Below are 23,988 nucleotides of genomic sequence, written 5' to 3' on the forward strand. Positions count from 1 at the left end.
TTTCCATATCTGAAGACCCATCAAGCACAGTTTCTGGTAACTAGTCATCATATCTATGTGCATAAAACATCAAAGAATGATTTTCTTTATTTATTTAAATTTAAATAAAACAAGAATTCCAAATCATTAAGCAGAAATGACCTCTCCCATATTTTATTTTGGATAGCTCATGAAGAACAGCGCATTTGTGCTGAATTAATATCTGTGAATTACTCAGATCACCAATTAAGCTAAGTGAATGTTGCTATATTTTAAACATCTTCATAGTTTGTATATTAAAGGACATATTTTGGACTAGTTTGTTTTAAAGGCATGACATAATTTTTCTTTCTGTCGCCTACAGTTCTTTTTCATTGAGGTTTCCTACTGAGTTAGAACAGAAATGGAAACACCCTCGAGTCCCCTGCATGGGTCAAAATGGCTTCTGTTTATGTTGGTTTGGGTTTACATATATTCCAATTAACCAAATGGATGAGTTAGCTTCTTGTTACCATCTGCAGTGAATGCTGTTGCATGTCCTTATTCATTTAGGAAATGGTCTGTTTAATATATTAATTACCAAAGGGCAAGAGCATATTTATTTTCCTATTATTATCATAATAATATAAAAGAATTTCTAGCATAAGAAAAGTGATTCCTATTTCTCAGATTAACACAATAACATGGGCAGAATAATTATTACTAATTAAACAAGAACTCTCTGTATATTTTTCTCAATTATACCAATGTTTGGTTGCTTCGAGTGTATCATGCAGTTTTGGTGCTTATCTTCAAATCTGGGGAAGAATGTTTAAGCACAGTGCAATTTATCAAGGTAGCAGAGGACCTAAAATGCCACGTCTGTTTTCTTTCATTTCATCCTTTTTAGTTTTCATTGTTTCCTATTATCATAAAGTAATATTCTTTTATCCTATTTGTGAACAAATAAATCTTTGGAGAAATACTGGAAGACTCCTTCTATCAGTTTAGATGTATCACTTAATTTTTTAAGAAATCAGCCATACAAATTCAACCATGTTATTTCTGAAATATATATATATTTAAATAAATATATAAATATTTTATATAAATGTAAATATATGTTATAAATATAACAAATATATATTTATATAATATATATATTTCAGACTGGTGGGCTGCAGTCCACCGGGTCTCAGAAAGTCAGATATGACTGAGCAACTAAGCACAACAGTTGCACTTGAACAAATATATCAGAAGATATGATTCCTGATTGATAAGATTTCTGTGTGATCATTTGGTCATCCAAATATTAGCCCAGTAAAGATTTATTTCCACTTATCATTTATGCTTGTTGCTTAAAATTCAAAATAGTTTAACTTTTTCTTACAGAAAATGGATATTTGTAAAAAGATCTGCTTGAATTTTATATGTCTAAAATAGAATACATTTCTGTCCTTCATTTGTACTTATCTTTAAAAATCTGAACTTTGAGTGTTTAAGAAAATTTATGTGTATTTATAAATATAAATGTATATACATATATATATGTATTTTGGAAATAATGTGGTAGAATTTGTATGGTTGATTTTTTAAAAATTAAGTGATCCATTTCAACTGGTAGGAGTCTTCGAGCATTTCACTGAAAACCTTGGGCTTTGAAGTTTATCATAGAGAATTTCCTCCATCTAAACTAAAAACACTTTTTTTTCTATTTAAGGTTGTTCAAAAAAGAAGTCATGGCAATTGTTTGAGTGATAAAATTGCTCTGAGTTAAGACATTAGCATGAAGGCTGCTCTTAGTTCAGTTAAGTGAAATCTCTACTAGTGTGAAGCTGTCAGGTGTCTAAGCTGTCCTCGTTGACTTTCCAGAGCTTGACTTCTCTTTCCAGGCGCATAGAGCAGGCCCTGGGATATCTGTGGTCATCAGTGACGCGCTTTAACACCAGCATCAACTTCTGAGGAGCTTTATTCATCCTGGCCATCCATTAGGACTTAACAGTGTGCTAATCAAAAGATTAAGCACGTTATCTCTGATTTCTATCCTTTTTAATGCTTGAAAGCTGTCACACTGAGAAGAAATAAGCTATAGAAATACAAACTTTCCCACAGACTGAAAATAATTATGAATCCAGATCACAGAAGGTGTACCCAGGATAAGGAGGCATGAAGTCCACAGTGGCACCCCACTCCAGTACTCTTGCCTGGAAAATCCCATGGACGGAGGAGCCTGGTAGGCTGCAGTCCACGCGGTCGCTAAAAGTCAGACACGACTGAGTGACTTGACTTTCACTTTTCACTTTCCTGCATTGGAGAAGGAAATGGCAACCCACTCCAGTGTTCTTGCCTGGAGAATCCCAGGGACGGGGGAGCCTGGTGGACTGCCGTCTATGGGGTCGCACAGAGTCGGACACGACTGAAGTGACTTAGCAGCAGTAGCAGCAGTCAGGCCACAGAGGGTACAATCAGTATCACCTCAGTGGATATATAGTATTCTAAACCGATGAGTAGACATGGACCTCTTTTTAAGTAAAAACAGGAGAAATTGAAGGACTTGCAATTTAATCCAAAAACTGGGTCTTTCAAAACTGGAATTTAGTTGGATGTCTACTTTAAGATGCTTAGCGATAGTATTTTGAATACCCAGGCTACAATTTTTTTCTATTTTCTCAGCAAGTGCAATGCTGAGAGTAAAGATGATCAGAGGGAAAATAAACACACAGAATGTCTCTCATTGAGTTGTGCATGTAGCACCACATCAGTGTACCTGCCTTAACTTTCTACTTTTGTGTTCCTTCAGCTTTCAGTGGGACTTACAAGAAGAAACCCCAGATACACTAGTAACTATACCTGTCACTCTTGAGCTGAATCTATGATGAAAAGATAGAAAGACTAAAAAATGATTATTTTTCTTTTAGTCTCATAGTAATTAGACAATTAGAAAATGGAAATAATCTTTGTATCACTTAAGTTAATATGGTGTTTGAGATCAACTGGAAAATTCTAGTGAGACTTTCGAAGTAAATTAAGAATTTGTCTTTATTCGATCTGTTCCTACTCTCATGAGAACTGTTTTCATTATTATTTTAGCGTGTCTGAGAACGTTCTTAAAAATAATATTAGGTCCTCCTCTTGAGTTACTTTTATTCTCACTTGTTCAATCTTTGCTTTTCTTCTTATTTCACTTTTGATGGAGATTAAAATCAATTTTTGACCATGATACTTTGTTAGGTCTTTGAATATTCATGTTGACTGCACAATGCTCTCATTTTTAGGTCCCTGTCACCTGCCGTGTGGTTACACACAGCACATAATTCTCGGTTGATCTCTTTCAGCCCCCTGCGGAGGCCAGTACACGGGATCAGAGGGGGTGGTCTTGTCACCCAATTACCCTCACAACTATACCGCCGGTCAGATCTGCCTCTATTCAATAACGGTACCAAAGGAATTTGGTAAGGTTTTCTTCTTATTTTCAATTCACTGTCATATCTCTTTCTGTGATAATATTTCCATCATTTTATGAACAAAAACATCAGCCCTTGATTTAATGAAATAATATAAAAGAAGATGATGTGTGACAGGTTTTCCAAAGGTGTCTCATACAAGATCTACTGCAGGTCTTTATCAGTGTGATGTAAAATGCTTAAGCTTCCTTCTCGGATTCCAATCCAGAATAAGCAGAATAATTTTGGCTTTGTTCTTGTTTTTGTTAGGAAGCATTTTCTCTTTTGGTTGTTTGTGTGTGAGGAAGATCATTTCCTCACATGTGGGCCAGGGGAACCTGATCAGTGTGTGAGATTCTGGCATGTATATTTGGTTATTGATTATTCTGGAAATCACTGGGTCAGTGAACCCACCTTTGAGTGACTGCAGATGTAAAAGCAGGCAGTGCCCTGTCTGATCCCTCCAAATCTGACATCCCGAGTTTCCTTCCTGAACTTGGCTTCCAGCCTGAGCCACTTTTCTGGGACGGCTTCGTGTCTAGATGGCCCTATGCTGACAGGCTCCTGGAGGCTCCCTCAACGTCTCCTCTCTCACTCTAGACCGGGAAGATACCTCTGTGTTGGATTCTTTCCTGGAGTCAGAAGAGAATAGCTTTTATAATTTTATGGAATAGTTCCTTTCTCCCAACAGTAAAAGTAAAAACCTAACATACTCTATTATTTTTTTTCTTTACACCCAAAATAGCAGCCAACCACTCATAGAAATAAAACTGACAAAAATTCTAAGGTTCCATTCTGTTTGAGGGCAAACATTTTAAAAACACAATTATGTGATGAGAAAGTTAATTGCTGCTCAAGAAACTTGCATATGGGAGACAGATTATTTCTATGAACTTCTTTTATATTAATCACAGGCTTCTAAAAATCTAATAAAAACCTCCTCCAAGGACTTACTTCAGCCTCTGGTAGTTTAGATCACCTCATGAACAGTGCAAGGAAGCATACTCAGAATCTTAAGCTCCTTCTTTCAGGCAGTTCTCAAGGGTGACTGAGTTTCCAGGCAAGGCTTCCCTTGTGTCATCTTGCTGTGTTAAGAAAATCAGGTGTCTGACACTTAGAAGGTGATGGATGTGATCACAGAAACCAGGGCGGAGGGACCAGACTCCCAAGAAGGTCCACTGACTCTGTCAGTAAGTGGAAAATGGAGAATACCAATTTAATTTAAAAACTGAAAAACTGGCTTCAAAATATTTATTTTGTTATAAAAAATGAACAGTGAAACTTACTGGATTTCCACTCTTGAGGATGACCAATGCCTCTAAAATCCTGTGTTTGTTGTTGTTGTTGTTGAGTCCCTGAGTCGTGCCCAATTCTTTGTGACCCCTTGGACTGCAGCACACCAGGTTCCCCAGCCCTTCACTGTCCCCCAGGGTTTGCTCAGATTCATGTCCATTAAATCAATGATGCCATCCAACCATCTCATCCTTTGTTGTCCCCTTCTCCTCCTGCCCTCAATCTTTTCCAGCATCAGGGTCTTTTCGAATGAGTTGGCCCTTGGCATCAGGTAGCCAAAGTACTGGAGCTTCAGCTTTAGCATCAGTCCTTCCAATGAATATTCAGGGTTGATTTCCTTTAGGACTGACTGGTTGATATCTCTGCTGTCCAAGGGACTCTCAAGAGACTTCTTCTGTACTGCAGTTTGAAGACATTAATTCTTTAGCTCTCAGCCTTCTTTATGGTCCAGCTCTCACATCTGTACATGACTACTGGAAAAAACACAGCTTTCACTATATGGACCTTTGTCAGCAAAGCAACATTTCTGCTTTTTAATATGCTGTCTAGGTTTGTCGTAGCTCTCCTTCCAAGGAGCAAACGTCTTTTAATTTCATGGCTGCAGTCACTGCCTGCAGTGATTTTGGAGCCCAAGAAAATAAAGTCTGTCATTGCTTCCACTTTTTCCCATCTATTTTCCATGAAGTGATGGGACCTCATTCATTTCTTTATTTTAAAAAAAACATTTTGTGCCAACCCACCCCTTCATTTTCAGTGGTGTTTGGGCAGTTCGCCTATTTCCAGACGGCGCTGAATGACCTGGCAGAGCTGTTTGATGGGACGCACCCACAGGCCAGACTGCTCAGCTCACTCTCGGGGTCTCACTCAGGTAAACCTTCAGTGAGCTCTTTCATTCTAGTCACACAGCCAGGAGAATTAATATTAAGCTTGTCTATTTTTATTTTATTTTGTGGAGGAAAAATTTAATCATCTTTGAATTTGCTTGCTTGCTTAGTAAAATCTTATTTTCAATGTAAAATTTCAAATGCATTGTTATCCCACATATAAAACCACTTGACTTTATCATTATTTTTCCCGAGAACACAGAAAATTTAATACCTATCTCAGAAGAAAATAAAAATATCAGAAAATAAACACCCTGTTATTTTCTGTCCTATAGATGATCTCTGATTTTCCCTCCAGGTGAGACATTGCCTTTGGCCACATCCAACCAGATTCTGCTGCGATTCAGCGCAAAGAGCGGGGCTCCAGCGCGGGGTTTTCACTTCGTGTATCAAGGTGCGTCTCTGCCCTCTTTGCCCTCCTCCCACACCACACGTACCACTGGTTTCAGCACCAAAAACATGACTTGTACTTTATTTAGTAATTGAGAGTTTGAGGGTATCTGTATAATTATAATAACATTATTTGATAAAAATATTAAAGTTTTTTCTTTTGAAAATTAAATATGATATTTCTAAGACAAAGATACAGTTGTGCTTCATTTATTTGACAGGATCAGGGAACAAATATTTATGAGATTACCTTAGTATAGCCCTCCACAATTTGCAAAATAATTTCAATATTATAACATTTAACCTAATTAAGTAAAATATTTCATAATAGATTTTAGTAACCATCTTAATGAAATATACTTAAAACACATTGTGTGATTCCAAACCTTGCTGTAAAACTAATTGAAAACGAAATGTAATAAAATCAAACTAAACCCAAAATACCATCCATGTTTCTATCACCGGAGGTACCTATTTTATTTTGCTTAAGTTCTAACTTTAGGCACAGTCACATCTTTATATTTATTTTTGAACTTGGAGCTTATTCAAAATTCTTGAAATTGCTCAAAGGTTCTGGACCGTGAAGATTTCTTTCCTGTTTCTAGTTCACCTTTGGTTTGCATATCCATTATGTGAATTTGAGAATACACCCCCATGGACTGAAAAGTTTGTCCACTTTCAGAGGCACAGGGAAAGTCTCTAGATCTGAACTGTGATAACTGTCCAGCTGAGATCAGACAGAGGTTGTCATTTTCAGAGATACACTAACTTCCTGTTCAAAGTGAGAGGAATACTTAGCGTTTCTAGGTCCCAGTGTTCCTGAAGGCTGGAGCTATTGCAGGCCGCTCTTGAACATTTTCTTCAGCAGAGGAGGAGAATAACTTCCTGGCAAAAATTTCTTTCCTTTAATAAGGATTTATCCAGAAAACATCCTCAACAACATCATGGTTTTCATCAAGTTATAGAGAGTAACAATGTGTCATGTCATTCATAAATCATTTATGATCATCACACACTGAGAAATGCATGGCCTCAAAATATTTCACTATAAAAACCCTTCAGTATTCAGAATAGGATGATTTAAAAGTCACGGAAAGAGTGAGCATGTTTGACAGGTCAGGAGAAGTACCTCTAATCCAGTTTAAGAAGCACTTGCTTGTGTGACAATGCTATTACATTAAAATTAACTGCATTGTTCAAATTGAACTTTTGTTAAAATGTAAATAACTAAACCAGTAATTATGGCCTTTATAGTAGAGGGTCCAATTTAGGCAACTCACTTCTCACCAAATCCTAATTTTCTTTAAATACATGCTATATTACTTTGCAGAAGCAAATTCACAAACCAAACTAAGTTGATATGACATCTAAGGAAACTGGGCTACTTGGGTTAAGTACGTATTTTTGTCCTGGAAAACTTCAAGTGCCTGGCATTGTCTGCCTGATTAGGGACTTCCTTTAATTTCTTATAAAGATTAGAAAACTGATCAGATTATCAGATAAAATACCTGAGGCACATGATCCTACATCTACCCTGTTTGCAAATGCTATCTTTAGAAGTCATGGTTTTTAAAATGACATTTCTTGGTTTAAAACAACATATTATCATTAATTTACAATTGGATGTGTTCGGTGGCTCAGTTGTGTCCAACTCTTTGATAGCCTTTGTACTGTAGCACACCAGGCTCCTCTGTCCATAGGATTTCCCAGCCAAGAATACTGGAGTGGGTTGCAATTTCCTTCTGCAGGGGGTCTTCCTGACCCAGGGATCATTAAAATGTATGAAATTCAGGAAAGTAGAAAGAAACAAATCCTTTATAGAAGCAATGCATTTTCCTTGTGCTAAAGAATATATAATGACTATAACGTGTTCAGTATTTCTTCTAAGATTCCAATGTATCTCCTTTTCTTGCTTTGTTATTGCAATGAGTTTATGCAAAAGTTGATGTCTTTTTATCAAAGCCCAATCCTTTGGAGCTAAAGAATTAGGATCTTGAATGCAATTTATCAATCACTCAGAAGCACATGGGAAAGTTTTCAATCCCTCTTGAAAGTGAAATTGAACATTGCCTTCTGAAAGATAGTAGTTAAGTGGAAGCCTAGAAATTATTACAACTCCATTGTGTAAAAACTTTCTGAATATTGCTTCCATGTGCCACTTACAGCTTCATTCCTCCATAAGTTATTAATGCTTAAAATTGTGCAGGGACTTCCTGACTTCCGTGGCTGTAGGCTGTCTAGCCCTTGTTCACAGACAGCCGTGTTGTAAAGAGCTGTTCAGGGTTGCATGAAGAATGGGTGCAGGTGTCAGGCACAGAAGACCTGTACGTAACCCAGGCACGCTCCCTGCCCCTCTGTGTGGCCCTGGTTAATAACATAGAGACATTGCTGGTGAGGATGCTGCTGTCCTTCTGATCTTGCGAAGCAACGGAAGTATGGAGGCTTCTTTATTATTTGTATTTTTTACAGAGTATTGTAACTTTATGTTTTTGTTGTTCTTGTTCAGTTACTAAGTTGTGTCCAACTCTTTGCGAGCCCATGGACTGCAGCTCACCAGGTTCCCCATCCCTCACCATCTTCTGGAGTTTGCTCAAGTTCATGTTCATTGAGTCGGTGAAGCCATACAACCATCTCGTCCTCTCTTGTCCCCTTCTCCTCCTGCCTTCAGTCTTTCCCAGCATTAGAGTCTTTTCCAGTGAGTCGGCTCTTGGCATCAGGTGGCCAAAGTATTGCAGCTTCAGCTTCAGCATCAGTCCTTCAAATGACTATCCAGGGTTGATTTCCTTTAGGATTGACTGGTTTGAACTCCCTGCTGTCCAAGGGACTCTCAGGAGTCTTCCCCAGCACCACAGTTCCAAAGCATCTGTTCTTAAGTATTCAGCCTTCTTTATGGTCCAGCTCTCACATCTATACATACCTACTGGAAAAATCATAGTTTTGACTATTGTGGGGTTTTATTTTTTATTACTATTATTATTATTTTGCTTCCCGTGCTCCTTGCAGGTAGAAGGATACATTCGTAAAGTGAGGCAGGTAAGAGGGTGTTGGAATCTTTCACCACCACAAATTCTCTAAGCTATAGACATGAGCAGACAGCTGTCTTACTGCACCTCTTTTAGGGTTGAAGGAGAAAAAAAAAAGAAAACAATGATAGCAATAAAATAAACCTGAAGGCAGGCAAGAATAATTTATCCAAGTAAAGCAGTCTTTCCTTTTTCATTGAATGACAGATGAACATATTCTATTTCTCAAAGTCACTCGGTTCTCATAGTTGAAAAATCTGTCCTGACAAGCCAGTACTAGTCTGTGAATTCAAACATACATCACTGAATTATGCACAACACTTTATGCTCAATCTTCTTTGTAAGAAGTATGCGTTTTATAAGCTCTTGATACAACATGTGAATTTCTTAGAACCGGAATACTAACTTACAATTTATGCCATCTTAGAAAAGATGAGGCCTGGGGAAAATCAACTAAAACATGTATCTGCTCGCCTAGAAAGGATGTCAAGCAAAGAAAACCTTAGTCTAGATTCTTCCTCCCAAACTTAGAAAAAGCTTTTCCACTCCCTGTTCCTGTTTTCCCCATGGTCAGAATATTGCCCGTTTTCAGATCATGAAAGTCCCAGAGAATAGCACCCAGTTTCTGCACAGCACAGTCCATGGCCTGAGAAGCCAGTCACGTGTTTACCACCCTCTGTTCCAGGCAAACCTCATCCCCTTCCACTCGGCCCTGGCTGATCTCAGTTTGCCTCACAGCATTCACTGAAACATGGAGAATAATCGCTTGTTGTTGTCATTGTTGTTCAGTTGCCAAGTCGTGTCACACTCTTTGTGACCCCATGGACTGCAGCACACCAGGCTTCCCTATCCTTCACTTTTTCACGGCCTTTGTTGAAACTCATGTCTATTGGGTTAGTGATGCCATCTAACCATCTCATCCTCTGTCGCCCCCTTCTCCTCCTGCCTTCAATCTTTCCCAGCATCAGGGTCTTTTCCAATGAGTCAGCTCTTGGCATCAAGTAGGCAAAGTATTGGAGCTTTAGCTTCAGCATCAGTCCTTCCAATGAATATTCAGGGTTGATTTCCTTTAGGATGGACAGGTTTGATCTCCCTGCTGTCCAAGGGACTCTCAAGAGTCTTCTCCAGGATCACAATTGGAAAGCATCAATTCTTTGGCACTCAGCCTTCTTTATGGTCCAACCCTCACATCCATACATGACTACTAGAATAATTGCTACTGGCATGAAATTTCTCTGTGGTATGGCCTGAAATCTCCAGGTGAGGACATGCCTAGCGGATGGGCTGAAAGGGAGCAGCTGATCAGCGTGGCTGGAATTTCCCCACAGATGCCACAGGCACTTCTGATGCTTCAAGATTCTAGGTTTCTCTGCTCCATTTTCTCAGATTCTTAAAACTGGTCTCTTCACTTTTCCAACTTCTTCCTCTAAAATATGTTCTCCGTCATTTCATTCAAATGCAGGTATTATTCATTTAGTGTTATTTTCCTTAAACATACACAACTCGGAAGTTTGTGAAGAAAAGGTTAATAGTGACATGTTTACAGATGACCCTTGATGGTGTGTTTCTCCTCATTCGTGAGACCCTGGAAAAACACTGTTGGAGGCCCTTCGACAAGTGTGGAAACTTGGCCACAAGCAATGGTGCTTCTCAAATAGTTCAAGACAAATAGACCAATTAAGATTAGAGATTTCTCCATATTTATAAAAAAAAATTGTCAAGAATTGACTGTAGAGTATCATTGTATTTATTTGTTTGTTTCTCCCTCTCATGCTACTGTTCAACTGTAACACAATATGCAGACACTAAAATATGACAAATATAAGCTGTGAGCAATATGTTTACAATAGAGTATTATATTCTGTGTTGTTTTCAGTTATAGAAAAATATTCTGTAATATTGTTAATTTTCTCATAGTTATTAGACAATATGCAATTTTATTAACTTTTGCCTTCTGAGCAAAAATATTTCAACACAGAATTGAAGCTTAGTTTATTCAAAGCAGTGTTCTGACTTTCATTCTCATAGAAGTGGTTCCAGCAATTTACCCAAATGGTGTCAGTTATTGCTCGGGTTCAATCGAACCCAAGATGCCAGAGTATTAAGAAAAGGACCATAAAGACAGAAAGACTATTTGTAAGCAAAACGTCCCCCTCAGAGGGCTGCACTTTCACAGAAGGTACTCAAGGACAGGAAGATGGGGATCTCGAAGATGATCAACACGAACTGACTCTCAATGCAGAGACAGAAGCCAATATGCAAACTCCCAAGTGCATACCTGGTGGATCTATTTCTCAGAGTGTCGGTTTGGGGTGACCCACCCCTTTGCCCCTGAAGTGTTTTTCAAACTTGATCTCGTGCCTCCTTTTGTAAACAGGAAAATCGCTTATAGTGATCACTCCCTGCATATCAGTGAATTCTGATCTACAGCCTGGGTGGATGCCTCACTGGAAGGAGGCTCCCTACTGTGCCCAGGGTCAAAGACCATGAGATCCATACACTGGAGAACATGGGGACAAGCAGAGAGCTGGGGGGTGGCTGCAGGAGGCAGGCCTGTGCGGTGGAGCTGAAGGTGCTGCCGTGGGCTCAGCGCTGTCAGGGCCCTCTGTGGTGGTGGGCATCTTCATCCGTTCGTGGATGTGGGAGGGACGGAGCAGGGCTGACTGGGATCAGTAGAGGTGGCAGTCCTGTGAATCTGGGGCGGGGGATTTGGAGTCTTTTTGCGGCTCGCACAGTGCTCCCGGGATTGCCTGTGATCACGAATATGCAGTGGCCTCCGAGACTGTGTGTGGTCCACAGAGGGAACCAGCTCTCAGGAAGCCAGCAGCCAGGTGTCAGAGTCAGGACTAGTCCTCATGTTTCCCACTCCTTCAGCAAGTGACGTCCAGCCAGCTGGAGTGTACTGCCAAGCTTTGCTCTTTGCTGTGTAATCTGTTCTTTTCATTTCCAAACATACAGTTGTAATATTAGACACTGGGAAAGGGTCAGTGCCCCCTCCAGCCCCAGATGGCTCCCTGTTCCCTTCCTCCCACCCTGGAGAATTGCTGGTCCAGTGGGAAGACCCTAGGAAGGAGAAGGTTGGCTGTGCCCTCAGCCACTCCTGTTCCCCTCTATTCCCTCTCAAGTCTTTCCTGACAGGATGAATCCCATAATTATATGTTTTCTTATGGTATATTTTTTTCTTAATTTTATTATGGTAACATGAGATTTACCCTCTCATGCTGTCCTTTCAATCATTGTTTAAAATGAGCAGTTAGCATTTTGTAAAATTTACAGTGCATGATTCGGCACCTCGGGGCTTCCCAGGAGCCACAGTGGTGAAGAACCTGCCTGTCAATGCAGGAGGCGTGAGAGATGCGGGTTTGATCTCTGGGTTGGCAAGACCCCTGGAGGAGGGCATGGAAACCCACTCCAGTATTCTTGCCTGGAGAATCCCAAGGACAGAGGAACCTGGTGGGCTGTGGTCCATGGGGTAGCAAAGAGTCAGACACAACTTAGCACTCAGGCAATACAGCATTGTTAACTGTTGGCACAGCTTTGTCAGCTGATCTGATCTTTAGAACTTGGGCGTCTTGAATGTCTGCCGTTGGATGGTAGCTCTGCCTTCCCCGCACCCCTCCCCCCATCTCCTGGCAACCACCATCTGCTCTCTGCTTCTCTAAGTTTGTCTCTTAATTGCTTCCTATCTGTGGAACTATGCAGTATTTGTCCTTCTATGACAGACTTGTTCCACTTCCATGTCCTGTGGGTCCGTCCATGTTGTTGCAAGTAGCTCAACTTCCTTCCTTTTTAGACAGCTGAATAGTATTCTATCATATGTATATACGACATTGCTTATTCATTGGTGGGCATGGAGGTTGTTTCCGTAAGTTGGCTATGGCGAATAATACCCTGACGCACATGGGGGTGCAGATGCCTTTCCAGGGGAGGGATTTCATTTCCTTCAGACAAACACACAGAAGTAGAATTGCTGGATCATATGGTAGTTCTGTTTTTAATTTTGCTTTTTAATCACCATGGTCACATTATAAGTAATCCTTTATATAGCAGCTCTTCTCACTAGAGTCTGAGGTCCTTAAGGATGAGCGCAAGTTCTTAGTCATCTCATTATCACCGGCACAATAATCTGGGTACTTAGTTAAATTCAGTGCCTGAATATCACTCTGTCCTCATAAAGCGCCAGTTCTCCATGGGCCATGTTCTCCCCATCTGTGATGGGAATCTGAGGTGGTCCTCAGGGTTGACTTGAGGAGGCATGTAGATGTGGCAGTGCTCCCTGAGCCATTCCTCATAGAGTCTGCAAAAGACATTATTAATTTCCACATCAGCAGAAACTCTCCCTGGATTCATCTTAGATCTGTTTCCAAGGAGCTATCGTGGCTTTGTGCTGCAGACACAGATGCTTGTGCTGTGTGCTTGCCTCTAGCTGTCCCGAGGACCAGTGACACGCAGTGCAGCTCTGTCCCCGAGCCTAGGTACGGGAGGAGAATCGGCTCGGAGTTCTCCGCAGGGTCCATCGTCCGCTTCGAGTGTAGCCCGGGCTACCTGCTCCAGGGCTCCACGGCCATCCGCTGCCAGTCTGTGCCCAACGCTCTGGCTCAGTGGAATGACACGATCCCCAGCTGCGTGGGTAAGTGTGTGTCCCCACGGTGTGATCACCTGCACGGGGTCCGCAGTCCCAGTTCACTAAGGACTCTGGTCCACGTAAGCGGACTCTTGCTCCAGATCTGTTTAAAGGGCAAATTATTTTATCAGAAATAATTGAGTAGCAGCCAAATCCTAAAAATTACTGTGTTTCATGAAGCAAGTCATCAGATTAACAAGTATGAAATGTGTTTTCCTTTTTGATACTTATTAAGTATGCCATCACAAGCCATGGGTATTCAACATAATTTCGTTTGGGGGAAAAATCATTATAACGTTGATTTGTTACATGACTTGTGTAATGCCCTTTTAATAAATTGGTGCTGATGAAGATCTGAAAAATAGTAGGTTAATACATCCCAAATAACAAAGACATTGTTGGTGATAGTTTATTTGCTTCATTTTGTGTAAGGACCTCCAGGGCAATCATGATTAGCACTTGAATTCATCTGTGCCTTTTAAGCATCTCTTCTCTCTGGATTTGCTCACAAATCCCATTAGTATCCGTTGGAGCTGCCTGTCTGTATATGGAAGAGAAAACTCCACAGAGCTTCTTAACTTGTAGTAGAGCAATTACTCTAAACAGAGTTCACTTCAGAGATGCTGTTGTTGGGTACAATGTCTGAGACTTAGCAGCAGAGCAGATGATCATCTATGGTATTGATCATTTAAAAGAAAACAGACTAAGTCTGACTTTGGCTACAAATGCCTTTTCAAGTATCATAGTCCATGTAATATCTCTTAATAGCTGATCACACAGCGAAGGGGCACTGAGTACAATTAGTGTTCTTCACTGTACTTTATTTACACTAAGTGTGGGTTTGGCTTTCAGTCCCGTGCAGTGGCAATTTCACTCAGCGGAGAGGTACCATTTTATCCCCCGGCTTCCCTGAACCTTATGGCAACAACTTAAACTGCATATGGAAGATCATCGTTACAGAAGGGTCAGGAATCCAGGTATGTTCGCAAAGCCCAGAGACTCCTAAGAAACAGAGCTCTGCCCACAGGCTTTTCCCTTCTTTGTTTCCCTCTTTTTGTATTGGTTACTCTAAATATACAAACTGTAACCTGTTTCTCTTCTCTAACCATTGCTACCAAGTGTTTCTAATCATGTGTCTACATTTGAGATTAAGGTGATAGACTTTTAGAATAAAATCTATCAAAAGTGCCATTGTGGAAGTTTTGTGGATGTCATTTCGATGGTTCATCTTCTTTGGTTTTGCCTTTCTCTCACATGTATATTTTTAATGTCATGAAAACCCCATTGGACTAGTCTATTTTTTTTTTATTTTATTTTATTTTTAAACTTTACAAAATTGTATTAGTTTTGCCAAATATCAAAATGAATCCGCCACAGGTATACATGTGTTCCCCATCCTGAACCCTCCTCCCTCCTCCCTCCCCATACCATCCCTCTGGGTCGTCCCAGTGCACCAGCCCCAAGCATCCAGTATCGTGCATGGAACCTGGACTGGCGACTCATTTCACACTTGATATTTTACATGTTTCAATGCCCTTCTCTCAAATCTTCCCACCCTCTCCCTCTCCAACAGAGTCCATAATTTTTTAAATTTATTTATTTTTAATTGAAGGATAATTGATTTACAATATTGTGCTGGCTTCTGGCACAGATCAACATGAATCTGCTATTGGTATACATGCGTCCCCTTCCTCTTGAAGCTCCCTCCCACCTTCCACCCACCCCACTCTTCTAGATAGCTTGAGCTCCCTGAGTCATACAGCAAATTCCCATTGGCTATCTATTTTACATATACACTACATATATGTTTCCATTCTGTTTTCTTCTGATTTTATTAAGTGAAGGACAAATATTGGCTTCTTTGGTAGATTCAAGTGATCAGCTTTGCCACGGAGCAGAACTGGGACTCTCTGGAGATTTATGACGGTGGTGACGCGAGCGCGCCGAGGCTGGGGAGCTTTTCAGGTGAGGTGACCCCGTCCCCGAGTTTCTGTGAATCCAAGTCATCACGCCATGACGGACTGCAGGAGAACACTCAGTGCCGACCTCTCCCTGGGAGACTCTTCTCTGTGCTAACAAGTTTCTCTAGTGTTGGGAGGCTTGGAAGGGGAGCACCATCCCCTGCAAGCAGCAGGCTGAGGGGTGGTGGGCCCCGCGCTGGGAGAACATGGGTTATTACCCTGTGGATGCAACAGGGTGTCTTCACTGAAGTCAGTTTTGTGTGGGGGTGGCTTGGACAATGAACATTGGGTTGGCTGACTTCCTTTTCTCTTGCACTTGTTAGAAGTGTTTGATGGAGTTGGGGACCAAGCACTGAGGTCAGGGAGCAAGGCGGTTGGGGTCCAGATGGAAGGTCGGGGGCAGACGTGGAAACTGAGAACCGAAGTAAACATATGGAGGATGGGGACAGGGTTTCTCATGACTGGGCGGGGAGTTAGATACATAGGGATGAGAAAGCTGGCGTGGAGCTGGTTGTGATGGATTTGAACTAGAGACACTGGTGTGAACTCATGGTCTTCACATGTATAGCTGTGCATGCCTGTCCAGTCACTAAGTCATGTCCAAGTCTTTGCAACCCCATGGACTGTAGCCTGCAAGGCTCCTCTGTCCATGGAATTTCCCAGGCAAGAATTCTGGACTGGGTGGCCATTTCCTTCTCCAGGGGATCTTCCCAATCCAGGGATCGAACCCACATCTCCTGTATTCGCAGGCAAGTTTTTTACCCCTGAGCCACTTGGGAAGCCCTATGTACAACTGTACAGCTATAGACATAGAAATGTGTGTGTGTGTGTGTGTACATATTTCCCACCTCTGTATCCTGTGAGGTGTAAAACAATAACCCCTCAGCAAGGAGTTGCCCACCTAGAACCCAATTGTGTGTTTCTGAAATCACTTGAAGTACCATTCTCCCTTAAAGGCACTAGTGCTTTTTGGAGAGCCACTGACTCTGAAGCTCTGGGAGAGAAAATATGCATGATGAGCCACTTTGTACATAATAGAAATATGTGGATCCACGCTGATATGCGTAGACACATGCATGAGTGTAAGAAGTGGGAGAGAAAGCCTTCCCAAACTATAATAAATCTAAACTAACAAATCGGAAGGAGATGGAATTAGAGCTGCCGCTGGTGGCTATTAGGACATACACGAGCCACGTGGGGAGCTCAGTGGAGGCTGAAGGTAGCATATGAGGTTGATGAGGACAGACAGCCACAGTCTCCATGCACCTCCTCACCTGGTTCTCATGCACTCGCTGCAAAGGAGGAACAAAGTCATTCACAGTGAGAAGCCTGGCAGACACCACCTTCCTAAGGCAGTCATGTCAAGATTTCCAGTAGCGGGACGAGGTATGCACTGGTATACTGATAAGCCTGCTTTCAAAATAAGCAAACAGAAGAACAGAAAGGTTATATTTGACTTAGAATTGCGGTTGCCATGGTATAAATCCTCCAGTGCATGCACACTGAGTCGCTTCAGTCTGTCCATGGCATTTCCTAGGCAAGAATACTGGAGTGGGTTGCCATGTCCTCATCCAGGGAATCTTCCAGACCCAGGGATCGAAACTGCATCTCTTACGTCTCCTGCATTAGAGGCAGGTTCTTTATCACTAGCACAACCTGGGAAGCTAGTAAGCCCTTCTCCACCAGAGCTGATTTCAAGTAGCCAGCATGATGTCACTAAAGCTGAGTTTGGGAGGAAATGCCTTGAAGTAGAGTCCGGAAGCCTCTGAGTCAAATCCCTCACACCTCTGAGAGCGGGCAAACAGAGTGGCCTCAGGAGAATACCCTTTGCATGAATCACAGCCTTGTTGTGGCAAAGGGGCTCGAGTAACTCAAAGAAGCTGTGAGCCATGCTGTGCTGGGCCACCCACGGTGAACCAGTCACAGTGAAGATTTCTGGCAAAATGTGGTCCACTAGAGAAGGAGATGGCAACCCACTCCAGTATTCTTGCCTGGAGAATCCTATGAACTGGAGAATCCTAGTGTGAAAAGGCAGAAACATAGGACAGCAGAAGATGAGTAACTCAATGGATATGAATTTGAGCAAACTCCAGGAGACAGTGAAGGACAGGGAACCTGGTGTGCTGTAGTTCATGGGGTCGCAGAGAGTAGAACCTGACTTAGCGACTGAACAACAGGGGAGAATACAGCATCATATTTTGATATTTTTGCCAAAAATGTATCACCACCTGAATCTAGTCATGAAGAACATCAAACATTCTCTTTGAGGTTATGTTGCTTTAAAAAAAAGCATTTTTTTTTTTCAAAATGTGTTCATCTTTTTTTGGAGAACTCATTTTCAAGTTTGCCTGCACCAAGACTTACGGCAGGGCAAAGACATGACTTGTTACTGCACACCACCCCTGTGTGTTTTGGTTTTTAACTACTCCCAATCTTTTGCAATCTCATTTCCTGAACTTATGTCTGAGTGTAGTCTCAGCTTAAATATATAAATAATATATTAATACATATTCATTAATATATATTAATGTATAATACTAAAAGCATGAGAATCTCCTATGTAAACAATGACAAAAATCCTTTGTAGTGTGCATTTGATTAACTTATAAAACTTTAAAGAAAAATATTACACATGAGCAATTTTATTAAGTTTTATATACTATAATTTGTAAAAATTTTAAATTCTAATTTTCTAAAATAAAAATTGATTTTGAAAAATATTCTGCACACAAAAAGTAACTCATATCTTTCAAAAGTATTGAGTTCCTGAAAGGGAAAGGAAGACTAAGAAATTTTTACAAACCAAAAAAAAAACCCTCACAAAACTAAAGGGACACAATCATAGATGGACACAATCATAGATGGAAAAGCTGTTATTGGCAGATTGTCGAAATTCCAGTGATTTCTGTGGGATATATGGTCCTGCTGCCTCTATGTTAGTGTGTTTTTTTTTTTTTTATAAACACCTTTGTTTTAAGAAATGCACACTAAATTTTTATTAAAAATATGTCACAATGTCTGCAACTTGCTCTCAAAGGATTTAGTTGCTCAGTTGTATCTGACTCTTTGCGACGCAATGGACTGTAGCCTGCCAGGCTCCTCTCTCCTTGAGATTGGGTTGTCATTCCCTTCTCCAGAAGGTTTTCCAGACCCAGGGAGCAAGCCCGGTATCCTGCACTGCAGGTGGTCTTCTGCATTGCAGGTGTATTCTTTACCGACTGAACTTACCAGGGAAGCCAAAGGGTTTAGAATGAAATAACTCTACACATACCTGTATTGTAGATAGAGATCACTTCACACTTATATCTGTATGTGGAGAGAGCTAGATATCATTATTCTGTAATATATGGCAAGACAGTGGGTATATGGGAGTTTTTTGTACCATATTTGCAATTTTAAGTTAAACGCTACTTAAAATATTTCAAAAGGAGTATTTTATAAACTTTATATGGAAGAAATGACACATCAGCCATCAAGTCTGAATATATTTCAAAACGTAATACATGTTTACACTTTTTTGTTCCTGTGATAATTTCAAAATAATTAAAAAGGAGAATCTGAACCCATTTTTAAAAGTTAGCTGTTGACTATAAGCAAAGAAGAATGAGTAGTTGCTAGAGGTACACATTTCCAGAAAAATGATTGACTGACTTCTTGAATAAATTCAGGGTTTTGATTTTCTGTCTGGATAGCCATGTGTATGTAGGACTTATATTGTAAGCTATTTGAAATCATTTTTGGAAGTAGACAGTTGATAAATTATAAATGGACACGATAGAGCAAAAGTCATACCAATCTGTCGCTGACAAGCAGGATTAAGGGAGAGTAAATAGCAGTGGCTGGAGCAGCGTCTGCCGAACCTGGAGCACAGTCGCTCAGCTTCCCGCACGTGCGGTTCTATCTAGGTCAGTGAAGCAGTGCCATCAAAGGTATTCCGCCTGTGGCAACAGTTTTTCAAAAATCCCTGAGCTGCATTTTGAACCGGGGGAATACGCTTCTTCTGTGCGCCCATTCTGAGCAGAGTCCCAGGCGGATGCCGCTGCAAGGGGTGGGCATTGGCCACAGCAGGTGCGCATCGCTTATGCGCCCGGGGCGCCGAAACCCAGCATCTGTTTAGGAAAACAAATGATTATATGTAGAAGTACGGAAGTACAGACAGGACCGTCATTCATCAATATAGTTGCTGCAATTAATAGTAATGTTTAGAGGGACGGTGATGAGCCACTAAGCCCTTTCATACACACAGTGCATGCATGACTCACACATAAGAACTGGACTATTATTTTGGTTTCACAGAATTGGAACATCTTCAAGTGCTTTCAGTAACAGGACTGGTTTATGTCACAGTCAGCAGTGGAAGTGACTTTTCCGATTGCGCTGCAACACAGTCAGGAAAGACAAAAAGTCAGAAGTGTGTGTTGAGAACGCACATGTGGAAACAACTTGGCTGGGGGCTGGAGGCGGTTAAATACACTGATTATCTGAAATCATAGGCAAAACCAGGCAGAAAGTTATACAAATGCTGTAACAAGAACTTACTTTTTGGATGAGTTAGATCATTGTAATAACATTACATTAGCTTTGTACTTTCTGTAGGCATCACCCAAAATATACAGAAATAAAAGGTGAATGAGAGGACAGCAAGCATCACACAATTTGAACGAAAGTGGATTAAAACTGGAGTTTCTATTTGGTGTTTCCTTCTTGTCTCGATGTGGGGGGTGGGTCGAGCTGGCCCAGCAAGCAGGTGCAGGCAGCACCCTGACCTTCAGGCCCCCTTTCCTCCTCCTCACAAGTCCATCCCCACGTGCCCGGGTGTGCCCTGTTCGCTGCTGAGCAGACAGCATGCTGCTTCTGGTACAGCCTAGATGGGGAAAAGGTGATGCTCAGACAGAAGACTTTCTGAAACAGGCAAGGTCACCTCACCTTGCAGGTTTCCCCCATCTGCAGTGTTAACTATTAATTAGTTTCAAAGAATGACCTCTTTAAATGTGTCTGCTGACCATAGGGATAGGCTTATGTTTTCCCTCTCCGTGACTCAGTTTCTTAAAAGTCTGCCTCTCTGTCTATCTATCTTTATCCATCAAACCAAGTTTGAGTAACAAAGGGGTTAAATCTGCAGTCATTTTCTGTTTATCATTCAGCAAACACTTACATTGTCTCATAGTGAATTGTATACTCACAGTTCAGGTCTGAAACGACTCCGCCTCCCACAGACAACCCCACCTGGATATTCAGGGAAAATGGTTTGAGGCACTGGCCCCAGATCTCAAGTGGGAAATTCGTCTTCCAAAGACACACACACAATCATTAGAGAGTGTACCTGGTATTTTCTTTTGTCCTCCATTTATGCCTGTTCTTCTTCCAAAACAGTCAGGTAATACTTTGTATACTGATTATCCAAAGACCCAGCCAGTATACACATTACTAGTCCCAGCATATTGTCAAACTGAGGGTGAACTTTTATAAACCCAAAGAGTTTCTGAAAGACTACATGTTAATCCAAAGTTAATGAGACGTCCTCAGGATGCAGTTCTTACCTGGAGTCATTGGTTTGCTTACAGCTGTTTGAGGGTCGTAGAATTGTTTGAGTAGAAAGTGAAGGGCAACCAGGATCTTGCCCTTGCAACATTGTTCATCTGTCTTGGATAATCACCAGCTTATTTCCTTATTTTGTTATTTAAAATAGTATTTATACTATGTATGTCTATAATGTATAATATTTATACATTAGCATCATAATCATCCATGAATTTGCCTGCACCATGGGGAGGAGTTTTACCTGAGAGATGGCTCCTTCACACATAGGAAATGTGTATTTATTCAGGAAATGACTTGGATACAGTAGAATATCAAGCATGTACCCCTTGGGTAACAAGGGGCTTAGGCTAGCTTATTGCTTTCCCATAGTATAATGCATTCTGGTAATGCATTCTAAATGTCTGGCTGAAGGACATTTCCTTTTCCTCAGGACCTTGCAGCACCATGGCTCTGTTTTCACCCTTGTCCTTAGCATCTCTAAATTTCCCTACTTGTCAGTTGCTACAATGCAAGCTAGAACATTTTAATTAAAGGAAGCATTATATAAAATAAACCTGCATTTTCCTTTCCTTATATGTTTCATTGAAATCATTTGCAGATTTCAGAGGGAACATTATTCAGTATGAATCACACAGGGATAAAGAAGAGAATATATGATCAAAAGCAACCTCTTCTGAATAACATTACATCAAATCTATAGTCTAACTGTTTCCCCAACTTCCATATGACTTGCATGTTGAGGCTTTACCCTTCTTTGTTCATGGCAAGTCAGAAAAAAAAAAGGCAGATGGTTACATTGATAAAAAAAAAAAAAAACAATGTGAATAGTCAAATGCATGGTAAAGCATAAGAATATATGTGTTTTCACTGATACGATGAAGACATGCTGCATCTGTCTGAGGAGGGCAGATGAAATATGGAGCTTCTTGTTGTCCTTCAGTTGCTCAGTCATGTCTGTTTGTGACCTCATGGAGTGCAACGCTCCAGGCTTCCCTATCCTTCACCATCTCCTGGACTTTGCTCAAATTCATGTCCATTGAGTCAGTGATGCCATTCAACCATCTCATCTTCTCTTGTTCCCTTCTCCTCCTGCCTTCAATCTTTTCCAGCATCAGGATCTTTTCCAGTGAGTCAGCTCTTTGTATCAGGTGGCCAAAGTATTGCAGCTTCAGCTTCAGCATCAGTCTTTCCAATGAATATTCAGGCTTGTTTTCCTTTAGGATGGACTAGTTGGATCTCCTTGCAGTTCAAGGAACTCTCAAGAGCCTTCAACATCACAGTTCGAAAGCATCAGGCTTCCTTCTTTATGTCCAGCTCTCTCATCTGTACATGACTCCTGGAAAGACCATAGCCTTGACTACATGGACGTTTGTCACCAAGTGCTGTCTTTGCTATTTAACACACTTGTTTAGGTTTGTCATAGTTTCCTGCCAAGAAGGAGTCATCTTCTAATTTCATGGCTGGAGTCACCATCTGCTGTGATTTTAGAGTCCAAGAAGAGGAAATTTGCCATTGATTCCACCTTTTGCCCGTCTATTTGCCATGAAGTGATGGGACTAGATGCCATGATCTTAGGTTGTTTTTTTGTTTTGTTTTGTTTTGCTTTTTAATATTGAGTTTTAAGCCAGCCTTTTCACTTTCCTCCTTCACCCTCACCAAGAGGCTATTTAGTTCCTCTTCATCTTCTGCCATTAGAGTGGTATCATCTACTCTCTGAGGTTTTTTATATTTCTCCCTGCAATCTTGATTCCAGCTTGCACCTCATCTAGTCTGTAGTCTGGCATTTCACATGATTTACTCTGCATATAAGTTAAATAAGCTAGGTGACAATACACAGCCTTGATGCACTCCTTTCCCAGTTTTGAACCAGTCCATTTTCCATGTCCAGTTCTATTGCTTTTGACCTGCATACAGGTTTCTCAGGAGACAGATAAAATATCCTGGTATTTCTATCTCTCCAAGAGTTTTCCACAGTTTGTTATGATCCACACAGTCAAAGGCTTTAGCATAGTCAATGAAACAGAGGTAGATGTTTTTCTGGAATTCCCTTGCTTTCTCTGGGATACAGCGAATGTTGGCAATTTGATCTCTGGTTCTTCTACCTTTTCTAAACCCACTGAAACGTGGAAGTTCTCAGTTCACATAATGCTGAAGACTAGCTTGGAGGATTTTTAGCATAACCTTACTAACATAGGAGATGAGTGCAATTGTCTGGTGGTTTGAACATTCTTTAGTACTGCCCTTATTGGGAATTGGGATGAGGATTGACCTTTTCCAGTCCTGTGGCCACTGCTGGGTCTTCCAAATTTCCTAACATATTAAGTGCAACACTTTTACAATTCATCTTTTAGGATTTTAAATAGATGTGCTGAAATTCCACCACCTCCACTAGCTTTATTGGCAACAGTTCTTCCTAAGGCCCACACTTCACACTCCAGAATGTCTGGCTCTGAGTGAGAGACAACACCATCATGGTTATCTGGGTCATTAAAATCACTGTTGTACAATTTTTCTGTGTATTCTTTCTACCTTTTCTTGATCTCTTCTGCTTCTATTAGGTCTTTACCATTTCTGTCCTTTACTGTGCCCCTCTTTGGATGAAATGTTCCTTTGAGATTTCTAATTTTCTTGAAGAGATCTCTAGTCTTCCCCTTTCTGTTGTTTTCCTCTTTTTTTTGCATTGTTCATTGGAGAAGGCCCCCTTGTCTCTCCTTGTTATTCTCTGGAACTCTGCATTTAGTTGGGTATACCTTTCCCTTTCTCCTTTGCTTTCACTTCTCTTCTTTCCTCCGCTATTTGTAAAGCCTCCTCAGACAAGCACTTTGCCTTCTTGCATTTCTTTTTTGGTGGATGGTTTTATCCACTGCCTCC

At 40.9% G+C, this 23,988-nt stretch overlaps 1 protein-coding gene across 1 annotated transcript in view; it reads left to right on the forward strand.

The window, feature by feature from the left end:
* The window catches only part of CSMD1 (CUB and Sushi multiple domains 1), a 1,688,220-nt gene that overhangs the window by 1,442,285 nt on the left and 221,947 nt on the right, over positions 1 to 23,988 (forward strand). Inside the window, exons 30-35 of the mRNA XM_070364228.1 lie at positions 3,294 to 3,410; positions 5,449 to 5,562; positions 5,877 to 5,972; positions 13,418 to 13,621; positions 14,468 to 14,592; positions 15,484 to 15,580. Of these exons, the coding sequence (XP_070220329.1) occupies positions 3,294 to 3,410; positions 5,449 to 5,562; positions 5,877 to 5,972; positions 13,418 to 13,621; positions 14,468 to 14,592; positions 15,484 to 15,580 (753 nt within the window). The remainder of the gene's footprint in view (positions 1 to 3,293; positions 3,411 to 5,448; positions 5,563 to 5,876; positions 5,973 to 13,417; positions 13,622 to 14,467; positions 14,593 to 15,483; positions 15,581 to 23,988) is intronic.

Source organism: Bos mutus, chromosome 27 (assembly GCF_027580195.1).
Source record: "Bos mutus isolate GX-2022 chromosome 27, NWIPB_WYAK_1.1, whole genome shotgun sequence".
Lineage (NCBI taxonomy): Eukaryota > Metazoa > Chordata > Mammalia > Artiodactyla > Bovidae > Bos > Bos mutus.